The sequence below is a fragment of the Mugil cephalus genome, chromosome 12 (assembly GCF_022458985.1).
Source record: "Mugil cephalus isolate CIBA_MC_2020 chromosome 12, CIBA_Mcephalus_1.1, whole genome shotgun sequence".
In the NCBI taxonomy this organism is placed as follows: domain Eukaryota; kingdom Metazoa; phylum Chordata; class Actinopteri; order Mugiliformes; family Mugilidae; genus Mugil; species Mugil cephalus.
The window spans coordinates 27,741,221-27,764,611 of NC_061781.1; the positions used below are offsets into that span (position 1 = coordinate 27,741,221).

Consider the following 23,391-nt stretch of genomic DNA (forward strand, 5'->3'; position numbering starts at 1 on the left):
CTACTAATGTGTACTACTACTAATACTACTGTACTACTACTAATGTGTACTACTACTATACTACTACTACTACTAATGTGTACTACTACTACTAATACTAATGTGTACTACTACTGTACTACTACTACTACTAATGTCTACTACTACTAATGTGTACTACTACTACTACTACTAATGTGTACTACTACTGTACTACTACTACTACTAATGTGTACTACTACTAATACGTACTACTAGTAATATGTACTCTTTGTCGGAGTACTACTGGTTACTACGCTGAGGACGTCCCATTGGACCTTGTGAAGGCCTCAACATACAGATAGAAGACATTCTTGTCTGTCCCTGCCCCTGTGTCTTTATGTCCACCAGTAAAGAGACGTCTGTGGTGGTGGACGTTGTGTGGAGGAGACGTCTTTTCTTCTGTCTCATTAAGTTGTGTCTCTAATCTTTAAATTCTTCTCGGTATCAGATGGACTCTGATTGGACGAAGACACGGGGACACGGGGCTCCTCTAATGAGATTCTGGTTCAACAAAGACCAGCGTCTCACGAGGTCAGGAGGTCATCGATAACGTCCCCGATGGTCTGAGACATTATCAACACAACGAGAGAGACAAAGCTCGACCTTGGACGAGTGGACACTTGGCTGAGGGACAACGTTACTTAGTTCATCCTTTTCCAGGGACGGAGACGTCAGGTCTGAGGACAGAATCTAAATGAACCTTCATATCTCGTCTTTGTGAGGACAGCGTGACAGGATTACTGTTGTTGACTTGTCCACAAAGCCTCTTTACTGTGGACATGTCCCACAGTCTGTCCACATTGTGTCTCAGTCCTGACACCGTCTTTCTAAAACCAACAGACAGGAAGCAGAGAGACAGGAGCACAAAGGCCTGAGACAAAGAGGTGGAGACAGATGGACGTTTAAAGAGGCCGTTTGTGTCCTCTCAGTGTGTCCTCTCAGTGTGTCCTCTGTGTCTCAGGCCTTTGACTCGCAGCCAGTCGTCCTCGGAGCATAAAAGCCCTGCAGGACGTCCCCCGGCTGCCAGATCATTAAAACCACTCCAGCTCACGTCCCGTCCTCCTGATGGGGGACAAAGCTACAGCTCTACAGGACCAGGACCCGGACCCGGACCTGCAGGACCACACCAGGACCACTCTGGATGCCCCCCCCCTCCCCCCCTCCCCCCACCTCCAGTGTCCCTCCAGTGTCCCTCCAGTGTCCCTGAGGTCAGAGCTGAGGAGACGCTTCCAGTGTGGAACCAGAATCACTTAGCAACGACAGAAGCTCAGGAAGTCAGGGGACACAGAGGACACAGGGGACACATAGGACACAGGGGACACATAGGATACAGGGGACACAGAGGACACAGAGGACACATAGGACACAGAGGACACAGAGGACACAGGGGACACATAGGACACAGAGGACGGGCAGGACAGATTCAAGGAAACTTTATTTACTACATGATGAGGAACAAAATTAACTGAGGACAAACAACAACAATAAACAATAAAGAACATTTATAATAAATAATAAACAATAAAGAACTTTTATAATAAATAAACAATAAAGAGCATTTATAATAAATAATAAACAATAACCCTCCTGTTATGTTCGACCCATTTTAAAGGGTGAAGATCTTGGAATAATAGTATCTTTAACAGTAGTTTAGTATCTTATATGTTATGTTCTAATTGCAACAGTAATTTTTGAAACTATTTCTCTCCTTGCAGCTGTGAAACACACAGAACTGAACAAATGTTTTCATACTGACATGGAAAAAATGCTGCAAACCAAGAATGTTTTTAAAAATATCAATAATGATTGTTTATTTTTATTTTATTTACAAAATGCAAAGTGAGTGAGGTCCCCACATTTATTCTGCAGCAGGACAAAGAGCCCAAACATCCAGACAAGGACCAAGAACAATTTACCAGTTGAGTTCCTTCAAGAACTGATGTTGTCTGGAAGGTAAAGGGGGGTCACACCAGATACTGATTAGATTAAAACTAATGACTGAAATCACCCCTGACTAAACCTACTATGTACAGTGGTGGAAAAAGTTTTTGTACACCCCATATATTTGTGAAATATTGCATTAAGAATCATTCTTAGGTTTTCAAGTGTAATTTCTTTTAGTTCAGTCACAGAGAAAATACTAAACAAATCCTAAAACAGTCATTAAAAACTTTAAATTGACTGGCTCCATAAAAATCCATCAGAAATGTTGAGTACTGGGTCATTTTGGTTCCAGTGATCCACTGATGAAGAACGTGCTTCTTATTTACAGACACGTTGTTCTGTTGCTTCGTGTCTAGATAAAAGCCAAACCAACATCTGGGCGTCCAAGGGTTTCTACAGCAACCAATGACCTCATCCTGATCCACATCTGCAGGAAAACCAGCCAATGACATCACAGGAGCTCCAGCAGCAGTGGTCAAACCAAACTGGTGTCCAGTGTTCCAGCCTCACTGTACGTGGTGGACGTTTAGATCATGGCTTAAGGTCCTACAAGGCTGTGAAGAAGCCCCTGATCAATGAGAGACAGAGCTTAGACCCAAGAACACAAGGACTGGACAGTCAGGACCTGGAAGAAGGTTCTGTGGTCAGATGAGTCCAGGTTCCAGCTTTATCTTCCTCCTGCTAATGTTCTGCTACGCAGAAGGCCAGGCCAAGCATCATCTCCAGCATGGACAGCAGCTACTGTCAGACATGGTGGAGGCAGCATCAGGCTTTGATGCATGATGCTGCTGGTGTTGCTCATCTCACTGTCTGTCATCACACATTCAGCTCGTTCTCCAAACCCACATGGTCCCTTCTGCACGTGCTCTGTTGTGTCCAGGTCCAAACTGGATGTTTCTACCAGATAAAGCCCCTTGACTCACATCCAGGACCAGCAGAACCTGAACCAGGATCCAGGACCAGCAGAACCTGGCTGCAGGAGCACAGGATCCAGGACCAGCAGAACCTGAACCAGGATCCAGGACCAGCAGAACCAGGCTGCAGGAGCACAGGATCCGGGACCAGTAGAACCTGATCCAGGATCCAGGACCAGCAGAACCAGGTTGCAGGAGCACAGGATCCAGGACCAGTAGAACCTGATCCAGGATCCAGGACCAGCAGAACCAGGTTGCAGGAGCACAGGATCCAGGACCAGTAGAACCAGGCTGCAGGAGCACAGGATCCAGGACCAGCAGAACCAGGCTGCAGGAGCACAGGATCCAGGACCATTAGAACCTGGCTGCAAGAGCACAGGGTCCAGGACCAGTAGAACCTGATCCAGGATCCAGGACCAGCAGAACCAGGCTGCAGGAGCACAGGATCCAGGACCAGTATAACCTGTCTGCAAGAGCACAGGATCCAGGACCAGTAGAACCTGGCTGCAGGAGCACAGGATCCAGGACCAGTAGAACCTGATAAAGGATCCAGGACCAGCAGAAACAGGTTGCAGGAGCACAGGATCCAGGACCAGTAGAACCAGGCTGCAGGAGCACAGGATCCAGGATCAGTAGAACCTGGCTGCAGGAGCACAGGGTCCAGGATCAGTAGAACCTGGCTGCAGGAGCACAGGGTCCAGGACCAGTAGAACCTGGCTGCAGGAGCACAGGGTCCAGGACCAGCAGAACCTGGCTGCAGGAGCACAGGATCCAGGACCAGTAGAACCTGATCCAGGATCCAGGACCAGTAGAACCTGGCTGCAGGAGCACAGGATCCAGGATCAGTAGAACCAGGCTGCAGGAGCGCAGGATCCAGGTCTTAGAGTGGCCCCTGAATGAGCCCATTGTAAATCTGTGGTGGATTATCAAAAGGTCCGTTTCAAAGAGCAAACCAACGAATTTAGAAGAATTAAAAGTAGTAACTGAAGAAGAACGGGAGCAGATTAGCTGATCAGTGTGAATTCTGGTGGGAACATGGAGCCAGGATTAGAGCTCTACTGCTGCTAATAAATATTAATCTGATCATCTGATGCTGCATTTAGGTTCTGGTCATTCTCTGTTATTTGTTCACTTTGATTCCATTAATATTGAGAACCGACACATTGAAAGTGTCAAGAATTTTTTTTTTTGTTAGTTCTTCATGTAAATAATAAACACAATAAATATAATTTGTGTTTGTGTCTAATGCAGCTGCACCTTTGAAACACAAAAAAGATTTTACACACATTTTAACGGTTTTCCACTTTTTTTTTTCACCACTGCATCTATATATGTATATATATATATAAATATATATATATATATGTATATATACACACACCTTAGAGACACTGTCCTCAGTTCTCTGCCCTCTGCATCTCTTTTCATCTTCATCACCAACATATTCATCAACATAATTGGTTATTAATTGATTATTAATTATTTATTGGTAGTTTATTAATTATTAATCGATTTCACAGTTTCTTCTTCTCTTATTTGAATTCTTCAACTCTTTAAGTGGATGATTCGTTATGTCACAGCGCCCTCTGCTGGATCAACCACGGGAACACATCTGCACAGGAACATCTTCATCCTCTTCCTCTTCACGGTGGACAGGTAAAGCTTGGTGGTTTAAATAAACCAGGTTCCTGACTCAAGATGAAGTTATAACTTTTAGAGTTTGATGACGATGGAAATGGAAATGATATCAGTGGAGTTGAGTTTCAGTAAAAGCAACTCCAACAACCCTGGAGAACCAGAACCACAGGGGGCCTGCCTCCTGTTAGACCCCGTCCCTGATACCGTGAACTGACTGGTGTGGTCCACAGACGGTCCAGCATTAGTTCTAATGTTTGTTGGTTCTAGTGTTGATTAAAGCTGGTTCTAATGTTAGTTCAAGTGTTGGTTCTAATGTGAGTTCTAGTGTTGGTTCTAACATTAGTTAAACTGTTGGTTCTAACATCAGTTCAAGTTTTGATTCTACTGTTGGTTCTAGTGTTTGTTCGTTCAAGCATTAGGACTAATGTTGGTTCTATTGCTGGTTTGAGTATTAGTTGGTTCTAGTGTAGATTCTAACACTGGTTCTAATGTTAGTTCTACAGTTGGTTCTAACGTTAGTTCTACTGTTTGTTCTAACATGGCTTGGAGTGTGAGCGTGTTTTCAGTGTATTTTTATTTTCCACTGTGTATTTCTGCGGGTTCCACTGTCTTTTACTGAGCTTTACTGTTTAGTTTGTTGTTGGTTATTTTAAAATTCGGCTCACAGCCCCGCCCACCAAGAGAAATAATCCCAGAGTGGCGTCCATCTTGGCTCCGTGTGCTGCGGCTGGGACAGAGTGGCGTCCATCTTGGCTCCGTGTGCTGCGGCTGGGACAGAGCTGAGTAGCCGAGGAAGAGCTGCAAACCTCGGATCATTGTTGATATCCGGACCAGGGTCGGACCAGGGTCGGACCAGGGTCGGACCATTTTCGGTCTATGGCCGGTTTCACCCCCACACGGAGGACAGGCGGTCTGTGGTCGCGGTCTGTGGTTTACATCGGGGCCGGCGGCTGTTAGCCACGCAGCTAATCTGACGGCTAGCCGGGGAGCTAGCGTTAGTTCCCGGCCTGAGGAAACCAGGTCCTGGATCACACCCCGCACCCTCTACCGTCTTTACCCGAACATGCTGCGGCCGGCACGGACTAACCGTCCCTGGCCCAGACGTGGCAGCTAGCTGGAGCTCGACCTAATGCCGTTTCATAACCGACGTTACCCGACGAAGAGCTGTTTGGACCGGGACCCGGTGCAGCTGGTTTAGAGGTTAATGCGTGTCTCCGTGGGATTAGAACCGGAACTAGAACCCAGGATGGGACCAGCGACCAGACTCTTCCTCGGCGCCTTCCTCATCTCCTGCTCCTCAGGTGAGTTCAGATCAGATGACACTGGTTCTCTATGGTTCTCTCTGGTTCTGTTGTGGTTCTCTGATGATTCTCTCTGGTTGTGTTGTGGTTCTCAGTGGTTCTGTTGTGGTTCTTTTTCTGGTTCTGTTGAGGTTCTCTGATGGTTCTCTCTGATTAGGAGATGTTGTTTTTCTCTGATGGTTCTATCTGGTTCTATTGTGGTTCTCTGTATTTCTCTGTGGTTCTGTTGGGGTTTCTCTCTGGTACTGTTGTGGTTCTCTGATGGTTCTGTTGAGGTTCTCTGTTGTCCTCTGTGGTTATGTTGTGGTTCTCCGATGGTTCTCTCTGGTGCTGATGTGGTTCTCTCTTGTTCTGTTGTTTTCTGTGGTTCTCTGATGGTTCTAACTGGTTGTGTTGTGATTCTCTGTGGTTCTGTTGTGAATCTCTGTGGTTCTGTGAGAGTTCTTTCTGTGCTGTGGTTCTCTCTGGCACTGTTGTGGTTCAATGTGGTCAGGTTGAGGTTCTCTCTGGTTCTCTCTGGTACTGTTGCAGTTCTCTCTGCTTCTGTTGAGGTTCTCTGTGGTTCTCTCTGGTTTTATTGTGATTCTCTGGTGGTACTGTTGCGGTTCTCTCTGGTTCTATTGCGGTTCCATCTGGTTCTGTTATGGTGCCCTGATGGCTGTCTGTGGTTGTGCTGTCGTACTCCTAGGTACTGTTGTGGTTCTATTGTTCTCTGTTGTTCTGTTGTGGTTCTCTGATGGTTCTCTTAGGTTGTGCTGTGGTTCTCTCTGTTTCTGTTGTGGTTCTTTCTGATTGTGTTGTGGTTCTCCAAGGTTCTATTTTCTTTGTGGCTCTGTTGTGGTCCTCGCTGGTTATGTTGAGGTTCGTTTTGGTTCTGTTGAGGTCCTCTGTGGTTCTCTCTGGTTGTGTTGTGGTTTTCTAATGGTTCTTTGTGGTTCTCTGATGGTTCTCTCAGGTTGTGTTGTGGTTTGCTCTGGTTCTGTTGAGGTTCTCTGATGGTTCTTCATGGTTGTGTTGTGGTTCCCTGATGGTTCAATTGTGGTTCTGTTGTGTTTTTTATATGGTTCTGTGATGGTTCTCTCTGCGTTGTGTTCTCTCTGGTACTGTTGTGGTTCTCTGAGGTTCTCTCTGGTACTGTTGTGGTTCTCTCTGGTACTGTTGCAGTTCTCTCTGGTTCTGTTGAGGTTCTCTGTGGTTCTCTCTGGTTTTATTGTGATTCTCTGGTGGTTCTGTTGCGGTTCCATCTGGTTCTGTTATGGTGCCCTGATGGCTGACTGTGGTTGTGCTGTCGTACTCTTAGGTACTGTTGTGGTTCTATTGTTCTCTGTTGTTCTGTTGTGGTTCTCTGGTGGTTCTCTTAGGTTGTGCTGTGGTTCTCTCTGTTTCTGTTGTGGTTCTCTCTGGCTCTGTTGTGGTTCTTTCTGATTGTGTTGTGGTTCTCCAAGGCTCTATTGTAGTTCTCTGTGGCTCTGTTGTGGTCCTCGCTGGTTATGTTGAGGTTCACTTTGGTTCTGTTGAGGTCCTCTGTGGTTCTCTCTGGTTGTGTTGTGGTTTTCTGATGGTTCTTTGTGGTTCTCTGATGTTCTCTCAGGTTGTGTTGTGATTCTCTCTGGTTCTGTTGAGGTTCTCTGATGGTTGTTCATGGTTGTGCTGTGGTTCCCCGATGGTTCAGTTGTTGTTCTCTGATGGTTCTGCTGATGTTGTCCCGTCCTCAGGTGCGATTCTTGGCCGCTCAGACTCTCAGAAGTGTGTCCGCTACGACAGCCCTTCCTCGTCCATGTCCTCCTCTTCGTCCTCCTCCTCCTCTCTCAGGGGGAGTCAGGGGGGGAACGTCACCACGGTGGAGACCTGCTCTGGGGAGGAGGACAAGAGGCTGCACTGCTTCGCCACCTGGAGGAATGTATCGGGGACAGTCCAGGTCCTGAAACAGGGCTGCTGGTTGGATCACCCCAGCTGCTACGACAGGTAACCAGGCCTCCACCACCACGTGTCCTGATGTTCTCCAGCAACTCATCTTCAATCCCTATGCCCTCCTCAGGCAGTTGGTACATTTGTTTCGTTTGGTAGGGGATCGATTTATCGATGCATTTATTTATATGAAACTGTTTTGGCACAGGACGTCGGGTAAGGGTAGGGGACTTTGGGTCCGGAATGTTGTGTTAGGGTACAGGACGTTAGGACATTGTGTTAGGGTACAGGATGTTAGGGGACAGGACATTAGGGCGTTGTGTTAGGGGACAGGACATTAGGGCGTTGTGTTAGGGTACAGGACGTTAGGACATTGTGTTAGGGTACAGGATGTTAGGGGACAGGACATTAGGGCGTTGTGTTAGGGGACAGGACATTAGGGCGTTGTGTTAGGGGACAGGACATTAGGACATTGTGTTAGGGTACAGGATGTTAGGGGACAGGACATTAGGGCGTTGTGTTGGGGGACAGGACATTAGGACGTTGTGTTAGGGGACAGGACGTTAGGACATTGTGTTAGGGTACAGGATGTTAGGGGACAAGACATTAGGGCGTTGTGTTAGGGTACAGATCGTTAGGACATTGTGTTAGGGTACAGGATGTTAGGGGACAGGATGTTGTGTTAGGGTACAGGATGTTGTGTTAGGGTACAGGATGTTGTGTTAGGGTACAGGACGAGAGCATGAGTTCTAGGGTTAGTTCTAGTATTAGTTGCTTCTAGTGTTCCTTGGTTCTTGTCTTGGTTGGTTCTAGTTTTGCATCTTATGCTAGTTGGTTCTAGTGTTTCTTGGTTCTAATATTGATTCTAACATTGATTCTAATGCTGGTTCTAACGTTGGTTCTAGAGTTTCTTGGTTCTACGTTTCTAGGTTGTTAGGGTACAAGACATTGGGTTAGGGTACGGGACATTAGGGTACGGGACCTGTCCTTTACAGTTGTCCATCATAGCTGAAAGTGATGTCTTTCCAGGACTGAGTGCGTTGAGAAGAACGAAGAACCCGACGTCTTCTTCTGCTGCTGCGAAGGAACTCTCTGTAACCACAAGTTCTTCTACAGCCCCAACAGCAGCCAGATACCCAGTAAGAGTCTGTCCCCCTGTCCACCCGTCCCCCTGTCCACCCGTCCCCCTGTCCACCTTCCTGTCTACCTGCCTCCCTGTCCACCTGTCTTTCCATTTGTCTTTCCATCTGTCTGTCCACCTGTCTGGCTGCCTTGGCGGTTGTCCTGTGACGTGTCCTGTCTGTCACCATGTGTTTCCCTAGCAACAAGCTTACCTGTCCAGGTGAGGCCCTCCGTGGTGACCACCCTGATGTACTCCCTGGTTCCCATCATGGTCGTCAGCGCCATCGTCCTTGTGTTCTTCTGGATGTACCGACACCACAAGCTGGCCTACCCTCCTGTCCTGGTGCCCACACAGGTGAGACAGGGGGAGGGCGGAGTCACATGTGTGTCCAGTTGTGTTCAGGTAGATCAAGTAGATCAGGTGTGTCCATTTAGACCAGGTGATAACCAGGATGTTCCAGGGGGGCTGCGGGCTCTGAACCTGGTTCTTCTCCTTCTTCTTATGATGCTTTTCATATAATGAGTGAGGTCAGGACTTCAAACATGGCCGCCCCATCTCTACAGACCAGTCACCTTTAAAACACACTTCAGGTTCTGTCATGAAGGGTGTGATTGTGTAGGAGATTCAACGCACACCTCACCTGGCCCACACCTGGTTCACTCCTGTTCCATGTGTCCTCCAGGACCCTGGTCCTCTGCCCCCGTCCCCAGTCCTGGGCCAGAAGCCTCTGCAGCTGCTGGAGGTTAAAGCCAGGGGGCGCTTTGGAATTGTGTGGAAGGCTCAGCTGCTGAATGAATACGTGGCAGTGAAGACGTTCCCCATACAGGTCTGTCTCTGTCTCTGTCTCTATGTCTGTCTCTGTGTCTGTCCCTGTCCCTGACCTTTGACCCTTGACCCCAGGAAAAAGGGTCCTGGATGAATGAGTATGAGATCTACAGCCTAAGTGGGATGAGACATGAGAATCTGCTGCAGTTCATCGGAGCCCAGAAGAGAAGCAGCCACTTAGACCTGGACCTGGAGCTGTGGCTCATTACAGCCTATCATGAGAAGGTAACTGTCTTAGAGACTATAGCCGGATTTCCATACACCGCCTACCTCTACACCACTCCACACCTCACCTAGTTTTTTTTAACTCCCTTTTCCACCTTTGGCCGTATATCGCGTCCATCGTCTCAGACCATTTCAGGACCTTTCGATCAGCACCACTTGTATTGTTGTGCCTATTGGCTGCCTGATTATCAGCCTTCATTTTTTAAGTTTCATCATTTGTTTTACCGTCCTGATAAAGCCAATTTTGTCCATCTCAGCCACGATTTAAAGTGGGCGGTGCGGGGCAACGTGGAGGTAGGCCTGAATGGAAATCCGGCTTATCAGGGAGACTATCAGGGAGACTATCAAGGAGACTATCTGGGAGACTATCTGGGAGACTATCAAGGAGACTATCTGGGAGACTATCAAGGAGACTATCTGGGAGACTATCTGGGAGACTATCAAGGAGACTATCTGGGAGACTATCAAGGAGACTATCTGGGAGACTATCAAGGAGACTATCTGGGAGACTATCTGGGAGACTATCAAGGAGACTATCTGGGAGACTATCAAGGAGACTATCAAGGAGACTATCTGGGAGACTATCTGGGAGACTATCTAGGAGACTATCTAGGAGACTATCAAGGAGACTATCTGGGAGACTATGTAGGAGACTATCAAGGAGACTATCAAGGAGACTATCTGGGAGACTATCTGGGAGACTATCAAGGAGACTATCTGGGAGACTATCTGGGAGACTATCAAGGAGACTATCTGGGAGACTATCTGGGAGACTATGTAGGAGACTATCAAGGAGACTATCTGGGAGACTATCTGGGAGACTATCTGGGAGACTATCTGGGAGAGTATCTAGGAGACTGTCAAGGAGACTATCTAGGAGACTATCTGGGAGACTATCTGGGAGACTGTCAAGGAGATTATCAAGGAGACTATCAAGGAGACTATCTAGGAGACTATCTGGGAGACTATGTAGAAGACTATCTGGGAGACTATCTGGGAGACCGTCAAGGAGATTATCAAGGAGACTATCAAGGAGACTATGTAGGAGACTATCTGGGAGACTATCTGGGAGATTATCAAGGAGACTATCTAGGAGACTATGTGGGAGACTATTTAGGAGACTATCTGGGAGACTATTTAGGAGACCATCAAGGAGACTATCTGGGAGACTATCAGGGAGACTATTTAGGAGACTATCAAGGAGACTATCTGGGGGACTATCTAGGAGACTATCAGGGAGACTATCAGGGAGACTATGTAGGAGACTATTTAGGAGACTATCTGGGAGACTATCAGGGAGACTATGTAGGAGACTATTTAGGAGTCTATCAGGGAGACTATCAAGGAGACTATCTAGGAGACTATCAAGGAGACTATCTGGGGGACTATCTAGGAGACTATCAGGGAGACTATCAGGGAGACTATGTAGGAGACTATGTAGGAGACTATTTAGGAGACTATCTGGGAGACTATCTAGGAGACTATCTAGGAGACTATCTAGGAGACTATTTAGGAGACTATCTAGGAGACTATCAGGGAGACTATCTAGGAAACTATCTAGGAGACTATTTAGGAGACTATTTAGGAGACTATCTGGGAGACTATCTAGGAACATTGTCCCCGCCGGCCATTTAATGAGATATGGAATTGGACCATATCGTTTATATTGATATACGTAGCTCAAATTTGCACTGTGATTGTTGCTCTGGGGAAACTGCTGAGCTGGAAGCCATCCACAACCCGTGAAAGCTCCGGCTCCAAACAAAGCTCACTGCAAGCTTCATTTTCTTCGTTGTTTGCATCTGTGGATTTTTTAGAAAGGAACAAAAAATCTGCAATTGGATTTTAATAGGCCATTTATAGTTGTCAAAATGTTTTTCCTATCTATCTTATGTTTCTATTGACCAGACAGTGTAATTAATAATATATTATACTGTATTAAATTAACCCCCCCACCACCACCAGGGGTCTCTGACTGACTACCTGAAGGCCAACGTCCTGTCCTGGTCTGACCTGTGTCTCATCGCTCAGTCCATGTCTAGAGGTCTGTCCTACCTGCACGAGGACATTCCTGGACACAAGGAAGGACACAAGCCTGCCATCGCACACAGGTAGGAGGAGGAGAGGAGGTGGAGGAGGAGGAGGAAAAAGAGAAAGGAGAGAGAGGAGAGGAGTGGGGGAGAGAAGGAGGAGGTCTCACTCTGCCTGTTTTCCAGGGACCTGAAGAGTAAGAACATCCTGCTGAAGTCTGACCTCACCGCCTGCATTGCTGACTTTGGACTTGCTCTCAGGTTTGAGCCGGGGACGTCTCCAGGAGACACTCATGGACAGGTGAGTGTCTCTGCGTCTGTTACCAGGGTGATGGTCCTGCTGTCTCTGTTACCACAGTGACGATCCCGTCTCTGTGTCTTCCAGGTAGGGACTCGGAGGTACATGGCCCCCGAGGTCCTGGAGGGGGCCATCAACTTCCAGAGAGACGCCTTCCTGAGGATCGACATGTACGCTTTGGGCCTGGTGCTTTGGGAACTAGCCTCACGCTGCACAGCTGCAGACGGTGAGCATTAGCATTAGCATTAGCATGGTTAACATCATCTTCCTGAGGAACGACTTGTACGCTTTGGGCCTGGTGCTCTGGGAACTAGCCTCACGCTGTGTTAGCATCAGAGCCAGCATGGTTAACATCATGGTTAGCATCAGGATTAGCATGATCTTCCAGAGGACCGACATGTACGCTCTGGGAACTGGACAGGTCTAATATCTCTCTAATGTCTTAAATGTCCCTCTAATGTCCCTTTGGTGTCCAGGTCCGGTGGATGAGTACATGCTGCCCTTTGAGGAGGAGGTGGGACAGCATCCGTCCCTGGAGGACATGCAGGATGTGGTCGTCCACAAGAAGCTGAGGCCGACACTCAGAGAGTGTTGGCAGAAACATTCGGTAAGTCACTGCATTACCCACAATGCACCACTCTAACCTCAGGTCTAAGTCTAGTCATCCAGAGCTGGTGACTAGAGAGTTCTGCAGGTTTTCACAGGGTTGTGGTTAGGGTCTTAGGACATTGATGCCTGACCTTTTGGTCTTTAGACCGGCTCCCAGGCCTGGGTGGACACGTCTTCTCCATACCACTGGGTGAGATTGGTTGGAGACGGGAGGATGTCATAGACTGCTCTGATGAACTAATCCAGTGTGATTCATCATCTCAGTTATTTTTTGTCACTTAAGATTTATTAAGGATGTGCTATAAATCTACGTTTGGACAGATGTAGCTGAACTATTCACCCGTTTAGACCAGGGGTAATAACATTAAATCATCCATTAATGTGATAATCTGTGTAGGTGGAGCTGATTTAAATACTGACAACCTCCACTTCAGTGAGTAGCATCTCCTAATGGATGAATGGATGAATGGATGGATGGATGGATGGATGAATGCTTTATTAATCCCAAACTGTGAAATTTCACCATTGCAGCAGCAATGTACAGGCACTCAACACCACACATACTGTATATAACAGGAAAAACACAATCTACTATATACACGTCATGTATACAAGGAGGGAAAATCAATAATGTCCAGAGTGTTATGTGTCACATACAGATGAGGAGTTGAACAGGCGCATGGACTGAGGCAGGACAGATTTCCTGTAGCGTTCTTTGTCTCTTGGAGAAGCAGCTCTGTTGTCTGTCCATCGTCTGGTGGAGAGGGAGGTCAGGATGATCCATGACTGGTATCAGTCTGTTAAGTGTCCTCCTCTCCATTTGCTTTCTGTGAAGTTCTTTGTTCCCGCCTTATTCATCCTTTTGTTATAATTTTCTTATTGCTAGAGAGGGCAATCTCAGGTGCAGGGTCTATTTAAAATGATTTGCTTATTTAAATGGGGACGAGGTTTTTGCAAAGCATGGGGATTATCAAATTTAATGTAGCATTTAATGTAAATTTTAAACTGTCCGGCTTCACACTAACTTGTTTGCCAACTGCGTGGTTTTATTCAATGTGACTGGGACACAAGAGAAAAGTCCTTAGATTCATGTCTATGTGCAGATTCTTCATACATCCGGATTTTTCATTGAGCAACATTTTCTGGTTTTGAGCATATGCCCATATTTTTAATGGTAAGGACTGGTAGATGGTAGAGGACTGGTAGATGGTAGAGGATTGGTTGATGGTAGAGGATTGGTTGATGGTAGAGGATTGGTTGATGGTAGAGGACTGGTAGATGGTTGAGGACTGGTTGATGGCAGAGGATTGGTTGATGGTAGAGGACTGGTAGATGGTAGAGGACTGGTTGAGGACTGGTAGATGGTAGAGGACTGGTAGGTGGTTGAGGACTGGTTGAGGACTGGTAGATGGTAGAGGACTGGTAAGTGGTAGAGGACTGGTAGGTGGTTGAGGACTGGTTGGTGGTAGAGGACTGGTTGAGGACTGGTAGGTGGTTGAGGACTGGTAGATGGTAGAGGACTGGTTGGTGGTAGAGGACTGGTTGGTAGTAGAGGACTGGTTGAGGACTGGTTGGTGGTAGAGGACTGGTTGGTGGTAGAGGACTGGTTGGTGGTTGAGGACTGGTTGGTGGTAGAGGACTGGTTGGTGGTAGAGGACTGGTAGGTGGTAGAGGACTGGTTGGTGGTAGAGGACTGGTAGGTGGTAGAGGACTGGTTGGTGGTAGAGGACTGGTAGGTGGTAGAGGACTGGTTGAGGACTGGTTGATGGTAGAGGACTGGTAGATGGTAGAGGACTGGTTGAGGACTGGTAGATGGTAGAGGACTGGTAGGTGGTTGAGGACTGGTTGAGGACTGGTAGATGGTAGAGGACTGGTAGGTGGTAGAGGACTGGTAGGTGGTTGAGGACTGGTTGGTGGTAGAGGACTGGTTGAGGACTGGTAGGTGGTTGAGGACTGGTAGATGGTAGAGGACTGGTTGGTGGTAGAGGACTGGTTGGTGGTTGAGGACTGGTTGGTGGTAGAGGACTGGTTGAGGACTGGTTGGTGGTAGAGGACTGGTTGAGTGGTGAGGATGGTTGGTTGAGGACTGGTGTGGAGGACTGGTAGGTGGTAGAGGAGGTTGGTGTAGAGACTGGTTGAGGACTGGTTGGTGGTAGAGATGGTTGAGGACTGGTTGGTGGTAGAGGACTGGTTGTGGTAGGGGACGTTGTGTAGAGACTGGTTGTGTAGGACGGTGGTGTGAGGACTGGTTGAGGACTGTAGATGGTTAGAGGACTGGTAGGTGGTTGAGACTGGTGGACTGGTAGATGGTAGAGGACTGGTAGGTGGTAGAGGACTGGTTGGTGTAGAGGACTTGGTGGTTGAGATGGTGTGTGAGACTGGTTGGTGGTTGAGGACTGGTAGGTGGTAGAGGACTGGTAGGTGGTAGAGGACTGGTTGGTGGTAGAGGACTGGTTGGTGGTAGAGGACTGGTTGGTGGTAGAGGACTGGTTGACAATGTTTAGTGGACAGATGAGACCAGAGCAGAATAGTTTGGTTTAAATGTTTGGAGATGAACCAACACTGCATTCCAGCATCAGAACCTCATCCCTCCATGAAACATGGGGGCGCTAATGTCCTGGTTTGGGCCTGTTCTGCTGCATCTGCTCATCATTGATGGACCAATGAACTGTGAATTCTACCGGTGAACTGTGAAAGAAAATGTTGTGTTATTATTGTGTTATTGTGGTTGTGTTGTAGGGCCTGGTGCTGCTGTGTGAGACCATGGAGGAGTGCTGGGACCATGAAGCGGAGGCTCGCCTTTCATCCGGTTGTGTTGCCGAACGTGTTGTACAGATGCGGCGTCAAACGGTTGCCACGGCGCCGGAGGAGGCCGTCACCATCGTCACCATGGTAACCAACGTGGACTACCCCCCCAAAGAGTCGAGTCTATGACGAGGAGATGGACACGGACCAGTCAGACAGACTCTCAGGGTCACGTGACCTGTTGAGTGAATGGATCACGTATGTGCTCAGACACGCTAACGAGGTGCTAATGAGGTGCTAACAAGACGCTAACAAGACATTGACAGAGTCAACGTGATCCCAACCATCCCTTAAGTCCGAAACTACAGAGAGAGAGACAATAAACACACAGTAAATACGAATAAATCTGAATAAATGTGGCACAGATCAGAGATTAAACCAGAGTCCATGTGTCAGGAGAGTTTCCATCCATGAGTCCAGACTCAGGTCCTGGTTCAGTTTTTATAAATCAGGGATTTGTCTCATGTTTGTGTTGAAGTGTGTGATGACAACAGATGAAAGGAGCTTTGTGAGGAGCTCAGAAAAAGAGTTGTTGTTGCTCATCAGGCTGGAAACGGTTCCACAACCATCTCTAAAGAGTCTGGAAGCCACAAAATATCCACAGAGAGTCAGACAGATTGAAGACGACTGTTCCCCTCCACAGGAGTGGTCCACCAACAAACATCACTCCATCATAGTGGGAGAGGAACCAGAGGAACCCAGGGGAACTTCTAAGCAGCTAAAGGCCTCTCTCACATTGGCTGATGTTCATGTTGATGAATCCACTCAACAACCAAAGACACTGCTCTCTGTCCACAAAGGACATGTGGGACAATGTTTAGTGGACAGATGAGACCAGAGGAGAATAGTTTGGTTTAAATGTTTGAGATGAGATGAACCAACACTGCATTCCAGCATCAGAACCTCATCCCTCCAAGACACATGGGGGCGCTAATGTCCTGGTTTGGGCCTGTTCTGCTGCATCTGCTCATCATTGATGGACCAATGAACTGTGAATTCTACCAGTAGCAGAGGAGTTTAAAGGAGCTCACAGACTCACACACTGGACACAAGGACTCAACAATATGATCAACACTGGACCAGTTTATTCGACTCTCAGGACATTTTTATGAGGACGTAGAAGCTTGGACATGGAGGTTTGTCCTTTTCCTGACATCTGGATCAGAACCAGAATGTGTCTCTTTTATTTTTGTGAATCACGTTGAAGCTAAAGATGCTTCGATGAACTCCGTAAAACATGGACGTCAATCATCAGGAGTCACAATGTTAATTTTCTATTGATGCGTTCAGATATTTTATTTATTATTTATGGACAAAATTATCCTTGTCACTTTTTAATGTTTTCTGTTATTTTTAATTTAAAATCTTCTGTGAGTTTTTTTTTTATATTGAAGACAATCGGAGCGTTTTAAATAAAATGATAAAAACAGTCACATCGACTCTTCACCTTTATCCTCAGAGTTTAAGTCTTTATCCAGTCTCAGGTGTGGCGCTAAACTACAGATCAAATCCAGTAAAAATGTCAAATGTCACTGGTTTTCTTCTAAATTAAATGCTAACAGGAATGACGGAATGAATGGAAGTCGATGGGACATTTGAGGGTGTCCAAAAACTACATAAAAAAACTAATGCAATCAAATCAGTTTATTTATAATATTTGACACATCGAAGATTCCAATCTCCACTTACTACTTATACCTACTACTTATTTAATAGAAAATACTTCAGGTCTTGTGATTTTTTTTTATTATTTTTCCCCCATTTTTTCATATTTTCAAACTGACCTTTAAAGGGTCTAAATCCTGAAAACCTAAATGGTGGTGTTGAGCAGGTCTGGAGTTGTTAAGGTTCAGATGGATGAAGCCGTCCAGAGGGCAGTGAATGCATCACTAATAAATGACATGATGAAGAGGAGTTCAGATATTTGACTAAAGACAAGAGTTCCTGCAAAAAATTCGTGAAACAACTGAAATAGACAAAAGGATCAAAAATACATGAGGAGGGTCTGAGGGTTAAAGAAGGACCAGGTGACAGAATGAGGCGTTCAGGGACTGAAAGAAATAAAACGTTCTTGTTCTGACCACTTTCAACATCATCTCATGAACCTGGAACAGAGACACTCTGTAACCTCTTCACCTCAGACGGGTCTATCTGAACAGTCCTCCATGACGACCAGGAGACGGATCTCCTCCTCCTCCTCCTCCTCCTCCTCCTCCTGTCATTGGCTGCTGTAACACATGACTGTGTAATTCTCCTCCAATGAATCTGGTCTGAGGAGAACCCATAGATGTGGAGGACTGTGATGGATAAGACGTGGAGACAGTTCTGAGAAGAGGGGACGTTTTATCTGACTTCATCAAAACAACCCGTCACTAGTGTCACTCAGCTTTGTGAACATCACTTATTTATTGTTATATGCACAGTCCCTGGCCACTTTATTAGGTACACTAGTGAAACCAGTCTCCAGGAAGGTTCTGGTTCAGCTTTAGTTTCTAAAAAGTCTGTGGGCTCAACTAAATAGCAGTTAAACAGTTTATCTTTAATCCTGTTTACCTCCATCCTCCACAAAGATCTCCAAGTGAATCATCTCCTTTCTGTTTCTACATCAGCTCAACCAGACCAGATCACTGTCACCACAGAGTCCAGACCTGAACCCCATAGAGAATGTTTGGGATGAGCTGGAGAAGCTTCTTATTGAATATTCAATGGAGTCAAAGCTGGAGGAGCTCCGCCCACAGACTGGAGGGGAGGAGCTTTAGTTTGTAGTGTGTGGTGTATATATTAAATAATACCATATTTTTGTTAATGAATAACTATCATGTGATTTATAGTCAGTGATGAATAAATGAATTGATTGTTAAAGATGCTGCTCTTGTCGTTTCTCCACCAAATCATGGGAAGATTTCGGTAATTTGATTTCTACTTGTGTTGAACCACATTTTTCCTTTTGCTTTGAACACATATTCTTCACTGACTATCCAGCTTTAAAAAGCAACTATTATATATCATGAATCTGATTTTATATTTAGACAAATATATCCACAAATGTCAGTTCGCTAATCAAAAACCACTCCTCTCCATCTTTGATCTCTGAGTTGTTCCACTGATATGAAAGAGACTTTGGATTCATGAGCTCTTTGAAAATGTTTTTGTGTAAGAAGATATTCTAAAGTGTCTGAGTTCAAGTTCTACTCTGAGTGTTAGTCCTGTAATATAGAGCCATGTCCAGGGTGGACCCTACCTCTTACCCCATGACAGCTATTATAGCCACCCCCCGACACGACTCCAAAAAGAGATTCGTTACTTGAAGCTTCAATGACACAGTGTGCTCTGTTAGGACATCTAGTGGACGATAAAATGCAGCACATTTGAGAAGTGTCTTATCGCTTCATGTTTGTGTGGGAGGGTTATTCCTGTTTGACTACACGACATGGATATGTGGATTAAACACTATAAATAAATCGTATACATATAATAATTAAATCAAACATAAATGACAGCCATCAGTGAGAATCTAACCCTTGTTTCATTAATGCAAGCTCATCACGTTTACAATGTACCACAATCCCTGCACATGCTGCCACCTTGTCTTATCAGTAGAGGGTTGTATGGTCAGTAGAGGGTCAGTAGAGAGTTGTATGGTCAGTAGAGGGTCAGTAGAGGGTTGTAGGGTCAGTAGTGGGTCAGTAGATGGCTGTACGGTCAGTAGAGGGTCAGTAGAGGGCTGTAGGGTCAATAGAGGGTATGTCAGGGCGTAGGGCTGTATTGGATCATGAGCTTATGGCATCGTAGGATCAATAGTGGGTTGTAGGGTCCGTAGTGGGTCAGTGGAGGGTCAGTAGAGGGCTGTAGGGTCAGTAGTGGGTCAGTAGAGAGTCAGTAGAGGACTGTAGGGTCAGTAGTGGGTTGTAGGGTCAGTAGAGGGCTGTATGGTCAGTAGAGGGCTGTAGGGTCAGAAGTGGGCCGTAGGGTCAGTAGTGGGTCAGTAGAGAGTCAGTAGAGGGCTGTAGGGTCAGTAGTGGATTGTAGGATCAGTAGAGGGCTGTAGGGTCAGTAGAGGGCTGTAGGATCAAACGTGAGTTGTGGGGTCCGTAGTGGGTCAGTAGAGGGTCAGTAGAGGGCTGTACGGTCAGTGGTGGGTTGTAGGGTCCGTAGTGGGTCAGTAGAGGGTCAGTAGAGGGCTGTAGGGTCAGTAGTGGGTCAGTAGAGAGTCAGTAGAGGGCTGTAGGGTCAGTAGTGGGTTGTAGGGTCAGTAGAGGGCTGTATGGTCAGTAGAGGGCTGTAGGGTCAGTAGTGGGCCGTAGGGTCAGTAGTGGGTCAGTAGAGGGTTGTAGGGTCAGTAGTGGGTTGTAGGGTCAGTAGAGGGCTGTATGGTCAGTAGTGGGCGGTAGGGTCAGTAGTGGGTCAGTAGAGGGCTGTAGGGTCAGTAGTGGGCCAGTAGAGGGTCAGTAGAGAGTTGTCGGGTCAGTAGTGGGTCAGTAGAGAGTTGTATGGTCAGTAGAGGGCTGTAGGATCAGTAGTGGGTCAGTAGAGGGTTGTAGGGTCAGTAGAGGGTTGTAGGGTCAGTTGTGGGTCAGTAGAGGGTCAGTAGAGGGCTGTAGGGTCAGTAGAGGGTTGTAGGGTCAGTAGTGGGTCAGTAGAGGGCTGTAGGATCAGTAGTGGTCAGTAGAGGGTTGTAGGGTCAGTAGAGGGTCAGTAGAGAGTTGTATGGTCAGTAGAGGGTCAGTAGAGGGCTGTTGGGTCAGTAGAGGGTTGTAGGGTCAGTAGTGGGTCAGTAGAGGGTCAGTAGAAGGTTATAGGGTCAGTAGAGGGTCAGTAGAGGGTTGTAGGGTCAGTAGTGGGTCAGTAGAGGGTCAGTAGAGGGCTGTAGGGTCAGTAGTGGGTTGTAGGGTGAGTAGTGGGCCAGTAGAGGGTCAGTAGAGAGCTGTAGGGTCAGTAGTGTGTCAGTAGAGGGTCAGTAGAGGGTTGTAGGGTCAGTAGTGGGTCAGTAGAGGGCTGTAGGGTCAGTAGTAGGTTGTAGGGTCAGTAGAAGGTTGTAGGGTCAGTAGTGGGCCAGTAGAGGGTCAGTAGAGGGTTGTAGGGTCAGTAGAGGGTTGTATGGTCAGTAGAGGGTTGTAGGGTCAGTAGAGGGTAAGTAGAGGGCTGTAGGATCAGTAGTGGGTCAGTAGAGGGTTGTAGGGTCAGTAGAGGGTTGTATGGTCAGTAGAGGGTTGTAGGGTCAGTAGAGGGTCAGTAGAGGGCTGTAGGGTCAGTAGAGGGTCAGTAGAGGGCTGTAGGATCAGTACTGGGTTGTAGGGTACGTAGTGGGTCAGTAGAGGGTCAGTAGAGAGTTGTATGGTCAGTAGAGGGCTGTTGGGTCAGTAGAGGGTTGTAGGGTCAGTAGTGGGTTGTAGGGTCAGTAGTGGGCCAGTAGAGGGTCAGTAGAGAGATGTAGGGTCAGTAGTGTGTCAGTAGAGGGTCAGTAGAGAGTTGTAGGGTCAATAGTGGGTCAGTAGAGGGCTGTAGGGTCAGTAGTGGGTTGTAGGGTCAGTAGAAGGTTGTAGGGTCAGTAGTGGGCCAGTAGAGGGTCAGTAGAGGGTTGTAGGGTCAGTAGAGAGTTGTAGGGTCAGTAGTTGGTCAGTAGAGAGTTGTATGGTCAGTAGAGGGTCAGTAGAGTGCTGTAGGATCAGTAGTGGGTCAGTAGAGGGTTGTAGGGTCAGTAGAGGGTTGTATGGTCAGTAGAGGGTCAGTAGAGGGTTGTAGGGTCAGTAGAAGGTTGTAGGGTCAGTAGAGGGCTGTAGGGTCAGTAGAGGGTTGTAGGGTCAGTAGTTGGTTGTAGGGTCAGTAGTGGGTCAGTAGAGGGTCAGTAGAGGGCTGTTGGGTTAGTAGTGGGTCAGTAGAGGGTCAGTAGAGAGTTGTTGGGTCAGTAGAGGGTTGTAGGGTCAGTAGTGGGTTGTAGGGTCAGTAGTGGGTCAGTAGAGGGTCAGTAGAGGGCTGTTGGGTCAGTAGAGGGTTGTAGGGTCAGTAGTGGGTCAGTAGAGGGTCAGTAGAGGGTTGTAGGGTCAGTAGAAGGTTGCAGGGTCAGTAGAGGGCTTTAGGGTCAGTAGAGGGTTGTAGGGTCAGTAGTGGGTTGTAGGGTCAGTAGTGGGTCAGTAGAGGGTCAGTAGAGGGCTGTTGGGTCAGTAGAGGGTTGTAGGGTCAGTAGTGGGTCAGTAGAGGGTCAGTAGAGGGTTGTAGGGTCAGTAGTGGGTCAGTAGAGGGTCACTAGAGGGCTTTAGGGTCAGTAGAGGGTCAGTAGAGGGTTGTAGGGTCAGTAGTGGGTCAGTAGAGGGTCAGTAGAGGGTTGTAGGGTCAGTAGAAGGTTGCAGGGTCAGTAGAGGGTCAGTAGAGGGTTGTAGGGTCAGTAGAAGGTTGTAGAGTCAGTAGTGGGTTGTAGGGTCAGTAGGGGGTCAGTAGAGGGTCAGTAGAGAGCTGTAGAGTCAGTAGAGGGTTGTAGGGTCAGTAGTGGGTCAGTAGAGGGTCAGTAAAGGGTTGTAGGGTCAGTAGTGGGTCAGTAGAGGGTCAGTAGAGGGCTGTCGGGTCAGTAGAGGGTTGTCGGGTCAGTAGTGGGTTGTAGGGTCAGTAGTGGGTCAGTAGAGGGTCAGTAGAGGGCTGTTGGGTCAGTAGAGGGTTGTAGGGTCAGTAGTGGGTCAGTAGAGAGTCAGTAGAGGGTTGTAGGGTCAGTAGAAGGTTGTAGGGTCAGTGGTGTGTTGTAGGGTCAGCAGGGGGTCAGTAGAGGGTCAGTAGAGGGTTGTAGGGTCAGTAGTGGGTTGTAGGGTCAGTAGGGGGTCAGTAGAGGGTCAGTAGAGAGCTGTAGAGTCAGTAGAGGGTTGTAGGGTCAGTAGTGGGTCAGTAGAGGGTCAGTAGAGGGTTGTAGGGTCAGTAGTGGGTCAGTAGAGGTTCAGTAGAGAGCTGTAGAGTCAGTAAAGGGTTGTAGGGTCAGTAGTGGGTCAGTAGAGGGTCAGTAGAGGGTTGTAGGGTCAGTAGTGGGTCAGTAGAGGTTCAGTAGAGGGCTGTTGGGTCAGTAGAGGGTTGTAGGGTCAGTAGTGGGTTGTAGGGTCAGTAGTGGGTCAGTAGAGGGTCAGTAGAGGGCTGTTGGGTCAGTAGAGGGTTGTAGGGTCAGTAGTGGGTCAGTAGAGGGTCAGTAGAGGGTTGTAGGGTCAGTAGAGGGTTGCAGGGTCAGTAGAGAGTCAGTAGAGGGTTGTAGGGTCAGTAGAAGGTTGTAGGGTCAGTGGTGGGTTGTAGGGTCAGCAAGGGGTCAGTAGAGGGTCAGTAGAGGGTTGTAGGGTCAGTAGTGGGTTGTAGGGTCAGTAGGGGGTCAGTAGAGGGTCAGTAGAGAGCTGTAGAGTCAGTAGAGGGTTGTAGGGTCAGTAGTGGGTCAGTAGAGGGTCAGTAGAGGGTTGTAGGGTCAGTAGTGGGTCAGTAGAGAGTCAGTAGAGGGCTTTAGGGTCAGTAGTGGGTCAGTAGAGGGTTGTAGGGTCAGTAGTGGGTTGTAGGGTCAGTAGAGGGTCAGTAGAGGGCTGTAGGGTCAGTAGTGGGTTGTAGGGTCAGTAGTGGGCCAGTAGAGGGTCAGTAGAGGGTTGTAAGGTCAGTAGTGGGTCAGTAGAGGGTCAGTAGAGGGCTTTAGGGTCAGTAGAGGGTCAGTAGAGGGTTGTAGGGTCAGTAGTGGGTTGTAGGGTCAGTAGTGGGTCAGTAGAGGGTTGTAGGGTCAGTAGAGGGCTCTAGGGTCAGT

At 47.5% G+C, this 23,391-nt stretch overlaps 1 protein-coding gene across 1 annotated transcript; it reads left to right on the forward strand.

Moving 5' to 3' along the window:
* The first annotated feature begins 4,416 nt into the window (after window positions 1-4,416).
* LOC125018199 (activin receptor type-2A-like) lies at window positions 4,417-16,196 on the forward strand. The gene is made up of 11 exons (XM_047601966.1): window positions 4,417-5,818; window positions 7,534-7,783; window positions 8,756-8,865; window positions 9,049-9,203; window positions 9,532-9,675; window positions 9,750-9,899; window positions 11,865-12,010; window positions 12,116-12,230; window positions 12,315-12,453; window positions 12,704-12,834; window positions 15,576-16,196. Exons 1-11 carry the CDS (start codon window positions 5,722-5,724, stop codon window positions 15,768-15,770), a joined length of 1,632 nt encoding a protein of 543 aa, XP_047457922.1. The 5' UTR covers window positions 4,417-5,721; the 3' UTR covers window positions 15,771-16,196.
* Window positions 16,197-23,391: the final 7,195 nt, after the last annotated feature.

Excerpts from the sequence above, each read along its gene's own strand:
- LOC125018199 (XM_047601966.1), top strand. The coding sequence starts at position 5,722 with ATGCGTGTCTCCGTGGGATTAGAACCGGAACTAGAACCCAGGATGGGA. Across the intron at positions 9,676-9,749 it reads TGAAGACGTTCCCCATACAG|GAAAAAGGGTCCTGGATGAA; the intron begins GTCTGTCTCTGT and ends CCTTGACCCCAG. Across the intron at positions 12,231-12,314 it reads CAGGAGACACTCATGGACAG|GTAGGGACTCGGAGGTACAT; the intron begins GTGAGTGTCTCT and ends TGTGTCTTCCAG.